We start from the raw sequence: 11,489 nt of genomic DNA, 5'->3' as shown, positions 1-11,489 counted from the left end.
CTGGCCCGGCAGGGGCCCCGGGGAACCGGCACTTTCCTCTGCGCCCCACGTCGCTCCCTCCCCCAGGCTGGTCCATTTCTACCTGTTTCTGCAAACCAGATAGACCCTGAAGGGACAGAAACTTAGCTCCTTTGAAATGGCTGAAGCTTAGGCTGTCCCCTTGGGGTAACTCCTGAGGAGGGTCCTAACAGTTAGGACCCGAGGCCCTTTCTTTCCCATCTCCCTCCTCTTGTCCACCTCATCCGCCTCTTTTCCTTGAACCCCCCTCTGTGCCCAGGCCCCCCGATTTTACGGCCGTCTTCTTCCTTCAGAAAATCACGAGCATCAAGAAGAAGCTGAGCACATATATACAATGGAATATTACTCAGCCATAAAAAGAAATGAAATGGAGTTATTTGTAGTGAGGTGGATGGAGTTAGAGTCTGTCATACAGAGTGAAGTAAGTCAGAAAGAGAAAAACAAATACAGTATGCTAACACATATATATGGAATCTAAGGGGAAAAAAATGGTCACGAAGAACGTAGTAGCAAGACGGGAATAAAGACACAGACCTACTAGAGAATGGACTTGAGGATATTGGGAAGGGGAGGGGTGAGATGTGACAGGGTGAGAGAGTGTCATGGACATATATACACTACCAAATGTAAAATAGATAGCTAGTGGGAAGCAGCCGAATAGCACAGGGAGGTCAGCTCAGGGCTTTCTGACCACCTAGAGGGGTGGGATAGGGAGGGTGGGCGGGAGGTAGATGCAAGAGGGAAGAGATATGGGAACATATGTATATATATAACTGATTCACTTTGTTATAAAGCAGAAACTAACACACCATTGTAAAGCAATTATACTTCAATAAAGATGTTTAAAAAAAAAAAGAAGAAGAAGAAGCTGAGGACTTCCCTGTTAGCGCAGTGGTTAAGAATCCGCCTGCCAATGCTGGAGAGATGGGTTTGAGCCGTGGTCCGGGAAGATCCCACATGCCGCGGAGCAGCTAAGCCCGTGCACCACAACTATTGATCCAGTGCTCTAGAGCCCGTGAGCCACAATTACTGAGCCTGTTTGCCACAACTGCTGAAGCCCGTGCGCCTAGAGCCCATGCTCCGCAACAAGAGAAGCCACTACAATGAGAAACCTGCTCACCGCAACGAAGCGTGTCCCCCGCTCGCCGCAACTAGAGAGAGCCCGTGTGCAGCAACAAAGACCCGATGCAGCCAAAAATAAATTAATTTTTTAATTTTTAAAAAATAAAAAAAAAGAGGCTGAGTCTCCTGTGCATCGACTTCAACAAGAACCTGAACGGGGACGTGACCTTCCTGACATTCACGGGCGAGGAGCTGGGTGCGTGCAGGCCCCGCGGGGTGGTCGAGAGGCGTCCGTGTGCCCTGCCCCCTGGAGGGCCTTCTTCTCCTGAGGTGCTCAGAGTGTTTGGGTCCCAAGGTTCTGGATCCTTCCTAGGGGAAGGTGGCGGTCTGTCTACCGAGATTCTGCCCCGAAGGAGGTTGTCCCTCGAGACCCCGCCCCGCCCCTACTCTCTGTATTGTTTCTTTAATCTCACAGGGTCCTCCCGCACCTGACCCGGCGTGGGGTCTTGAAGGGCTGGGGCCTGGGCGGCTTTTTCAGCTTCTGCCCTCTTCCCCAAATGCTTTATTTTGAAAACTTCACACCTGTAGGGAAGTGGCAAGAATAGTACCAGGGAGACCCCGTGTGCTCCCCGGGCCCGGCCTCCCTACGTGGATGCCATGTGTGCTTTTCCTGCGCTGGGGCCTCTGGACGCATCGCCAGGAGCAAGGGCGCCTCCTGAGTCCCTGGGTGCAGGCCCCCCTTGGGAAGCAGAGCGTGGAGCTGTCCCCCAGCCGTCCCAATGGCGGTCTTCTTTTAAAAATTAATTAATTAATTAATTTTTGGCTGTGTTGGGTCTTCGTTGCTGCACGCGGGCTTTCTCTAGTTGCGGCGAGCGGGGGCTCCTCTTCGTTGTGGGCACATGCCTCTCATTACGGTGCCTTCTTTCGTTTCGGAGCACGGGCTCTAGACGTGCCGGGTTCTGTAGTTGTGGCACGGGGGCTCAGTAGTTGTGGCTCCCAGGATCTAGAGCGCAGGCTCACTAGTTGTGCCCCACGGGCTTAGTTGATCTGCGGCATGTGGGATCTTCCCGGACCAGGGCTCGAACCCGCGTCCCCTGCATTGGCAGGCGGATTCTTTTTATTTTTCTTTTGGAACCAAAACTTTAATCCCAAGGATTCTCACAAAACATATTACAAATGACAGCATGAAAAAAAAACTGCACAGTAACTCAAAGTTCAGCTCTACAATATACTCTTAATCTGGCAGGACACTGGTATCTTGAATACTCTCAAATTCCCAAGTAATATTACAAAGAGCTTTGTATTCATGTACAGCAATCACACAGGGGACTTATGACCTAAATCAAAGGTAAACTAACTTTCTTGAAACTTCTTCGATTCTAAAGTCACTGGACAACCTCTTGTCCGGTGTGAAGACTAGTGGAATTTTTAAACCTCTAATCTAGGGTAAGGGTGCAGCTTTAATTTTTAGCTGCTGCCTTGTGTTCACAGCACCTTTTAAAGACTGCTTGCTTAACTACAGCTGCATACCATATCCCAGCTACAGAAAGCCTTTTCAATGTTTGCCGGTGTTGTTTCCATAATAGTAAACATCACACTTTAGCTGGGCAGGAGTCAGAGTTTTATTATCAGTCTAGGCAAGACCAAAAATTCAAAGCAAATTCAATTTTGCTTAAGGGAACATTGTAAGGTAACAATTCTTCATATTACATGCCTCATAGGACCCATTTCAAACCATAGAGAATGACACCTTTCTGTGTCACTGTCCCAAGAGACAAACAAATGTGAACAGCTAAAACATTTAAAAAGTGCACCAAGCTTCGGAAGTCTCAAACAAAACTTGAATTTTCTGTACATACTCCTGTCAAATGAAGTTATTGCCTGTACACCACTCCTCTTGCAAAGTGGTCTTCTATTTCCTTTCATTTGACCTAGATCGGCTAGGAGACCTAGAGAAAGATCGGGACGGCTTGTGATTTCTCTCCTGGGACAGGGATCTCTCTCTTCTCCTATATCTAGAAAGGGACCTGCTCTGGCTGAGGGAGAAGCTTCTCCGTCTCGGAGACGTGTGGCGAGGTGAAGGACTCCTCCTCTGGTAATCATCTCGAGGGCGACGACCCCAAGAAGGAGGCGGTCACGATTTCGACTTCTCTTTTCCCCATTCGACAGGTGCGCTCTTACTCGGCAGCCACATATTGTTCTCCCATCTAGTTCTCGGACAGCATCAGCTGCATCTCGGGGATCTTCACGTTCAACAGGAGCGAAGCCGGGAGGGTTTTTAGCAACCCACACACTTCAGAGTGGTCCATAATAGCCTAAAGCTCGTTCCAATTCAGTCTTGTTACCACTGTTTCCAAGATTCCCTACATAAACTTGACAGTCCAACGGACAGGAATCACAATGCAAGACCCTCATGGCTCCTGCGTTTCACGGGCCACAGGGTGATCCCGGGCCTCTAGAATCTGGCAGCTGAATCTGCTCGCACAAGCTGTCCTGTGGGGATGCTCTTCCCCCTATGTGTCCAGCCCGGGGCCCTACTGGCTTGGCCCGGCCTCCCGGGTGAGAGGGTGAACCCCAGCTCCCTGGAGCAGACACTCAGAGCCCTGTTGACCGGACTCACGGGACTGGGGCAGCGGCTGGACATGTGTGGCCAGCCTGGTGGTGTTTGGCCCCGTCTGCAGTTCCAGTTCCAGCTGAGAAAGAGCCTCTCTCTGTAATTTTCTCCTGGTTATGTAAGGATCCCCGGTGTCATTTGACAGAAATGTAGATGGTATGTTCTTTCTCTGTTTTCTCCCTGCTTCCTCTCCTCTCTTTCTGTCTCTGTCTGTCTGTCTGTCTGTCTCTCTCTGTCCCTCTCCCTCTCTGCCTCTCCTTCCCTCCTGCTCCCACTCCTTCCTGAGAGAGGATAGACAGAGTGTGAGAGAGGGAGACTCAGAGGGAGAGGGAGGGAGAGGGAGGGAGGGAGAGGGAGAGAGGGAGAGGGAAGAGGGAGACGAAAGAGGGAGAGGAAAGAGGGAGAGGGAAGAGGGAGAGGGAAGAGGGAGAGGGAAGAGGGAGAGGAAAGAGGGAGAGGGAAGAGGGAAAGAGGGAGAGGAAAGAGGGAGAGGGAAGAGGGAAAGAGGGAGAGGAAAGAGGGAGAGGGGGAGAGGGAGGGAGCGAGAGGGAGGGAGGGAGAGGAGACCGAGAGAGGGAGAGGGAGGGAAGTCTCTTCCTCCCTCCCTCTCCCTCTCTCCTCCTTCTCTCCCTCTCTCCCTCACCCTCTCTCCCTCTCCCTCCCTCCCTCTCCCTCCCTCCCTCTCTCCCCCCTCTCCCTCTTCCTCGTCTCTGCCTCTCCCTCTGTCTCTCCCTCTCTGGGAGGGAGTGAGGAGATGGAGAGATGGAGGGAGAGGGAGAGTTGGAGGAAGAGGGAGAGGGAGGAGAGGGAGAGAGGGAGAGGGAGAGAGGGAGAGAGGGAGGGAGGGAGGGATAGAGGGAGGGAGGGAGAGACGTCTCTCTTCTCTGGAGAGGGAAGGAGGTGGAGGGGGAGGGAGAGAGAGGGAGGGAGAGGGAGAGAGGGAGAGGGAGAGATGGAGGGAGAGGGAGAGTGAGAGGCAGGGAGGGAGAGGGAGGGAGGAAGAGAGGGAGAAGGGCTGAGGAGGGGGGCTCCCTCCCCCTCCCATGCTCTCCCCACTGCTTTCTCTTTTTTCTGCTTCAACAGACACCAGGCACCTTTTAGATCAGCCCTGAAGTCAACGTTGATGCTTGGACAGCCTGACCTCCCAGCTGACTTCCAGCCCTGGACCACAGCTGGGAGATGAAGTCTACGGGGCCCTGGGCGGCGGGCTGCACAGGCCCCTTCTCTGACGCCCAATCTCTCCTCGTTTATGAGGCAGCCGCCAGCTCCCCTCCCTGACTCCTCAAGATTTGGGGCCATTTTAATATGTGTCCATAATGCCATGAGCTACTATTTAACTTTTCTACGAGGACCCATTTCCCGAAATGCAGTGGTTTTTGGCCTTGCCTGCACTAGAGAACCCCCAGGGAAGGGAGAGAAGTCTTTCCCTCCCTCTCTCTCCCTCTCCCTCCGTATCTCCTTCTGGCTCTCTCCCTCTCCCTCTGGGGTGATGCCCGATGAGCTCAGATTCGCAGATGTTCCCCCCATCCCCTCTCTGTGCCTTGCGTGGGGTCTGGGCCTTCTCACTGTGGCCCGGGTACAGCCTTGACATTCAGACATCGGTTCCTGCAAGGACACTTGTGTTTGGTCCATACCGCGTGTGACTGCAGTCTGTGCTTCTGCCGTTTAGCATCTTCGGTAGATGGGGTCTGTGCACGACCCCTTCATCTTCCCCGCAGACACCACTGGTGCTTGCCGGGCCTCGCGGGTGATGCGGGGGGCACGGGGAACAGTCCTGTGTCCCCACCTTCTTGGGCTGCAGACAGGCCACGTTGGTCCTGTGGTGACTGGGGGCTCCCAGGAGAACCCCACCGCAGAACCAGAGAGGTGGCCCCAGAGAAGGTGACGTACGCCTGGGGCTGGGCCTCACCAGCCAGCCACGGGCCACCTGCAGCAACAGGCGTCTCGCCGTCCAGGGGCTGGGTGTTCGGGCGCCGTGGGGATGAGCTGCTGTCTGCACGGCAGCCGAGTTTGTATTGTTGAGCCCGGGGAGGCCCCTGGGTGGCTCCTGGAGAGCCTGGCCGCATTTCTTCCTGCCCTTGGCCTTAGAGCCCATCACGGTTCACGCCGTTTCCGGTTCCAAAAGGACCTCTGTTAATAAAGACCACGTGTTAGGACAGCACCAAAGTGTCTAGAAATCCGGGCCAGGAGGAGGAGGGAGGGGGATTGGCTGTGCCCGCCAGTGGCCTGAGAGCCCTGCCCGCCCGCAGAGACCTGGCCCGGGGCCCCACGGGGAGGGCATGGCCCACGGTCCCCAGCGCCGGCCGTCTCTGGGTTCCAGGAGAACTGCACGATCCTCGGGGAGCTGGTGAGGCTGCAGGCCCAGAAGTCCTGCCTGCTGGGGTTCAGCACGCGTGCCGACTCCGTGCTGGAGATGAACATGGCCAAGAATAGCCAGGTGGTGGCCACTTTCCTAGGTAACCGCGCCTCCACCTGAGTCCCAGTGGGGAGGGCGTCAGGCGGACCTTAACTGGACGTGGTGCTGCCTGAGAACCCACTGTGTCAGCCCTTGGGGGTCACCTTCCCGGACCCTTCATTCTGCCTCGAGGGGCGCAGGGTGGGGGGCGGATGGGGGGCCGCCACAGGGACGTAGCCGAGCCTCTCCGCTCTGCCGGCAGATGAGCTGGCCCAGAAGCTGAAGCCCCTCGGAGAGCAGGAGCGGCCGTGATCCTGGAGCTAAAGAAGGCCGAGTGCCAGAGGCGGGGCCTGCACTTTGACGGGCCCATCAACACCTGGGACCCGCGCTACTACATGAACCAGGGGGAGGAGACGCGCTACCACGAGGACCAGTACCTGCTCAATGAGTCCTTCCCCATGCAGGTGGTCACGCGCGGGCTGCTGTGCATCCCCCAGGAGCTGCTGGGGCTGACCTTCGACCTGGAGGAGGGCACCAACGTGTGTCACGAAGACGTGTGGCTCTACACGGTCCGGGACGCGGTCTCAGGCAAGGTCATCCATTGGCAAGTTCTACCTGGACCTCTACCCTCGGTGCGTGCGTGCGTGTGGGAACCTGTCGGCCGTGGGCCAGAGCTCCTCTGCGGAAGCTGGGCCTCACCCCGCGTCCCTCCCCAGGGAAGGGAAGTCCGGGCACGCGGCCTGCTTCGGCCTGCAGCCGGGCTGCCTGCAGCACGATGGGAGCCGCCAGATCGCCATCGTGGCCATGGTGGCCAACTTCACCAAGCCCACGCCCGACCCGCCCTCCCTGCTGCAGCACGATGAGCTGGAGACCTACTTCCACGAGTTCTGGCAAGCGATGCACCAGCACCGCTCCCAGGCGGGTGCGGGCGCGGGGCTGCGGGCAGGGGCCGGGGAGGGCCTGGGAGCACGTGGTCCTCAGGCAGGCCCTCGCCATGGGATTCTTCCGCTGATGTCACCCCGCACGTGGCGACGCCCTCGGTGTCATCTTCCATCGTCAAAGCCTACGCACTGGATGCGTAAACAACAGACATGGGTGTCCTCGAGACTCTGGAGGCTGGAAGCCCCAGATCAAGGAGTCAGGACTGGTTCCCTGCATGTTAAGTACACGTACTCAAGAGTTGCCTTTAAAAAAGACAAAAGAAAAGAAAGGCACATTGCATGCAAGTCTGGTGACAGGCGACGATGAGAACCAGAGGGAAGGCTCTGGGGCCGGGAGCGCCGCGCTCTGTGAGGCCCTGGGGCTGCTGCCAGTCTCCATGGAGGCTCAGCAAGTCCCAGCGACTTCCCCACGGTGGGAGGGGGCCCCCAGCTCAGCGTCTGGGCCCAGGACCCACTGCTCCTTCAGTCTTCATGCGGTCAGCCCTTCGTCCTAAGAGCGATGCTCTCACAGACTGCACCGGAGTGCGTGGGGACAGTTTCCTGAGCTGTGCAGCCATCACTACTGCCCTGTTTTGGAACATTTCCATCACTCCAAAAATGTCCCTCACGTCCTTAGTTATCATTCCCTCCCTTCCCCAGCCCCTGACAACCAGGAACCCACTCTCTGACTCTGTGGATCTACCTGTTCTGGACATTTCCCCTCAGTAGGGTCACACCCTGTGTGTCCTTCTGTGTCTGACTTCTCTCGCTGAGCATCGTGTTCTCAGCGTCCATGCACGTGGCAGCGAGTGTCAGGGCTTCACCCCTTTGCGTGGCTAGGGGCCAGAAAAAAGAAAAAAGAAAAGAAAGGCACGTTGCCTGCGAGTCTGGTGACAGCCGGTGATGAGAACCAGAGGGAAGGCTCTGGGGCCGGGGGCACCGCACCCTGTGCGGCCTTGGCGCTGCTGCCAGTCTCGGTGGGGCACGGGCAGCACCGTCCCCCAGGGGCTGCGGGACAAGCTCATCAAGTCCCGGCAGGCCAACCCAGGTGCGGCCGGGCCGAGGGAAGGGAAGGGGGCGCCTGGACCGCCTGGCTGGAAAGCACGGCCTGGACACAGTGCGATCCCCCCATCTCCTTCCTCCCGCCCCCCAGGCCTCTTCAACCTGCGCCAGATCGTCCTGGCCGAGGTGGACCAGGCCCTGCACACGCAGACGCCCGCGGACCTGGCCCAGGAGAATGCCCGCCTCTGCCAGGAGATCCTCGGGGGCCCAGCCATGCCAGGTAGCCAAGCATGACCCGGGCCCACCTTAGCGGTCGGTTGGCGGCTACTGCCCAGGTCAAGAGGATCGTCTGGTGGTGTGTGAAAGGGGACCGACTGACAGGCTCTGGCCGAGTCCCGGTGACCTCCGGCCTCTTCCTGCCTCGGTTCCTTGGCTGGTCCCTCCAGCTGTGGCCCGCGGAGTCCGAGGGTGGGGTGGGCGTATCTGCACGTGCTTTCTGGAGAGCTTGCAAGAGGCAGGAGAGGGCTTCATAGCCCGGAGGGAACGCGTCGACGAGGTTTGCCGGTGCGTGTTGGTGCGGACACGCAGTTCACTCCCTCGTGAGCGCTTTAACCCGCAATCTCCCTGTGCTGGAGGGCGAGCCCTGACTCATCCCTTGGAGCTTCGGCAGCTGACCTTGTAAGAGGCTTAGGGGTGAACCCTCGTGAGCTTCAGCAGAAAGCCGGTAAAGATTGATTTGTGTCCCTCCACTGAGTTGCCCGCAAGGTGCCCGTTTTCTACAAGTGTTGGGCCAATACTCCCTCTAGTGGCACGGGACTCAGACAGGGCTGTCTGAGGCCCTCCGATCTGGGGAAGGGGCACGGAGCGGCCAGGGGGCCGGGCAGGAGCCTCTCCGCGTGTGTCCCAGGGACCCACCTGTCTGCGACCTTCGGCCGCCTGGCAGGAAGATACAACGCCCAGTCCTGTGGCTACCTGTGCAGCGAGGTGTACTCCGCGGACACGTTCCACACACGCTTCAAGCAGGAGGGCGTCCTGAGTGGCAAGGTGAGAGGCCATCCTGCCGTGCAGACCAACACGGAGGTCCTTGGCCTGGGCCTAGATGCTTGTGCCGCCCGCCTGGGCCTGCCAGGCTCTGAGGGCCCTGCCCTGGATCTCCTGCTCCCCTGTCCTTTGTTCAGTCACAGCAGAGGTGGCCACACCCACACCCTCAGTGAAGGCGGAGCTCCACCCTCCTGCAGCCCCGCCCCCTCTCGGCAGGTTGCCATGGACTACAGAAGCTGCATTCTGAGGCCAGGCGGCTCCAAGGATGCCAAGGGCATGGTGAAGCTCTTCCTGGCTTGCGACCCCACGCAGGATGCCTTCCTCCTGAGCAAAGGGCTGCAGGTTGAGGGCTGCAAGCCGCCGGCCTGCTGAAGGCACGGGGTTCTGCCCACCCAGGCGGGCCCGGTGCCTTAGCGCCCCGCTGGGGCGGGGGAGGGGCAGCGTGTCCTCCCAGCCCCTGAGTCCCTGGCGGGCCGGCCTCGGCCAAAAGTCTCCACCTGGATGTGTCTGGAGAGCCTGGTGTCAAGGCTCCCCCTTGTTGCACTAATGCAATCCCTTCCTGGGGAGCTTTCCTGCTAACAAAACGGTTCTTTGAAAACGCAGCCATTAATAAAAAGACTCCACTCCTGGTCTCTGCCTGCGGTCCCTTCCACCACAGGAGCGGCATGGGGGCCGTCACACTGGGGGGAGTTCTGACCTTGGTCGGGGATCAGCCCTGGGGCCGTGGTGACGCGTCTGGGTCACTGGGAGACGGCTGAGCTGTGGGGTTAGTTCAGACACCGATGGTGCCCCGCACCCCAGCTGGGCAGGCTCTCCAGTGAGGGGGTGTCAGTTTCCTGCCGGCCTCTTGCCCGGCACTGTTTGGCATGTCGGGGGCTCTGATTGGCTGGAGCTGGTTCTGGCGGTGGGCACAGCTGCAGGAAGCCCGGCTGTGGCTGTCCCTGTCCCCGTGCCCTGTCCTCCTGCTCAGGGCCGGCCGGCTGGCTCCCTCCGCTCATCGGCAGCTGGTGAAGTCTGGACCACAGCAAGGGGCCGCCTTCCTGGGTCCTAGCAATTCTGCGCAAAGGCCTCAGGGATGCGGTTTGGCGGCAGTAGGAATTCAGAGAGGGTGCTGCCCCACTGGAGTGCTAGGGTGGGTCTGGACCGTCCCGTGTGTCCTTCCCTGGCCTTTGAGCTCCTCGGGAGCCCTGCCTCCGGCCCTTCGCCCCCACAAGGGACGCCAGGCAGCGGAGCGAGGGCGCGGGCAGCGCCCCGACCTTCTCCCCGGGGCCCAGGCGGGCAGGCTGTGCCACGTTCTGTCCTCCCCTCAGCCTGCCCGCCCGTTCTCACCCACCCTGGGCCAGTCGGCTGTGGACCAGGCTGTGGTGTCTGCCCTTCTGCAGACCCGGCTCAGCTCCCTGCACCCACTTCTGTGCCCTCTGTGTTCTGGGCTGGTCGCAGGCCCAGAGCCGGTGGGCAGGCACCCCCGTGGCCGGGAAGGCTGTTCCTGCGAATTCCCTGGGGCTCGAAAAGGAGCACAGCCGGCCTTCCATCCGGCGCTTCTCGATGGACGTGGAAGGGGCGTGTCGGGGCCTGGGGGCTGCTCCTCTTCCCGTGCACCGAGCCCCCCCATGGTCCCCACGCAAAATCCAGGTGTGGCGTTGGCACCCCAGCCGTGCGCCGGGCAGTCTGTGGCGGGCGCCACAGGCCTCGGGCTGGTGGGCCACAGGGTTCCCGAGTGGCAGGTCACGACTGAGAGGGTGAGGCCTTTCCCTGGGTCCAGGGCCCAGACTGACGCCGGCTGGAGGCCCCTCCGCTCACCACCCGCACCCCCCAGCCCCTGCCCTCACGTGAGCCCCCAGGGCTGAGCTCAGGTGTTGCATGCCCAGGCTCCCCGGCAGCCCAGCCCGTTCCCACTCCTCCGTGGTCACTGAAGGACTTGGAAGCAGGTTGCCCCACAGAGACTGCTGTTCCCCGAGCCCTGGGCAGGGGGCAGGGAGGACGGGCACAGGGCCCTGCAGGGGTGCGGGCGCCGGGGCAGCCGGAGCAGCTCCACACAGTAAGTAACAGCATCTCACCAAAAACAGTGCGTTTCTCCAGCCGCCCCGGGACCTGGGCTCAGGTCCTGGGGCAGGAAGGGGCAGCAGTGCAGCTGTTAGCTGTCACTGGGGGTCGACTGTGGCCCGGTGCCACCTCTTAGATCCTCCCCCGTCCCCTTCCAGGGTTGCGACCGGACCCCTGCCAATCGGGTTCTCACTCCTCCCCATCCCCTACGCCTGCTCCTTGAAGGTGGAAGGAACACATTTTTTAAAAGGTTAGAGCTCGGGCTTCCCTGGTGGCGCAGTGGTTAAGAATCCGCCTCCCAATGAGGGGGACAAGGGTTCAAGCCCTGGTCTGGGAAGTTCTCACACGCTGCGGAGTAACGAAGCCCGTGTGCCACAACTACTGAGCCTGCACT

General features: G+C 59.3%; 1 protein-coding gene and 1 pseudogene across 1 annotated transcript; one reads left to right on the top strand and one right to left on the bottom strand.

The window, feature by feature from the left end:
* Positions 1-2,677: 2,677 nt before the first annotated feature.
* On the bottom strand, positions 2,678-3,495 carry LOC130708907 (serine/arginine-rich splicing factor 3-like; annotated as a pseudogene).
* A 2,436-nt stretch (positions 3,496-5,931) lies between these two features.
* On the top strand, positions 5,932-9,668 carry LOC130708906 (thimet oligopeptidase-like). The gene is given in 9 exon segments (XM_057553304.1): positions 5,932-6,150; positions 6,352-6,393; positions 6,396-6,688; positions 6,690-6,721; positions 6,806-7,320; positions 7,902-8,057; positions 8,163-8,291; positions 8,919-9,055; positions 9,269-9,668. Coding segments are annotated over 9 exon segments (1,503 nt in total). The 5' UTR covers positions 5,932-6,107; the 3' UTR covers positions 9,425-9,668.
* The last annotated feature ends 1,821 nt before the right edge of the window (positions 9,669-11,489 follow it).

Source organism: Balaenoptera acutorostrata, chromosome 9, assembly GCF_949987535.1.
Source record: "Balaenoptera acutorostrata chromosome 9, mBalAcu1.1, whole genome shotgun sequence".
NCBI classification, from domain to species: Eukaryota; Metazoa; Chordata; class Mammalia; order Artiodactyla; family Balaenopteridae; genus Balaenoptera; species Balaenoptera acutorostrata.
Note: the sequence above shows the minus strand (reverse complement) of the source record. Positions and strands in the feature narration are given on the sequence as shown.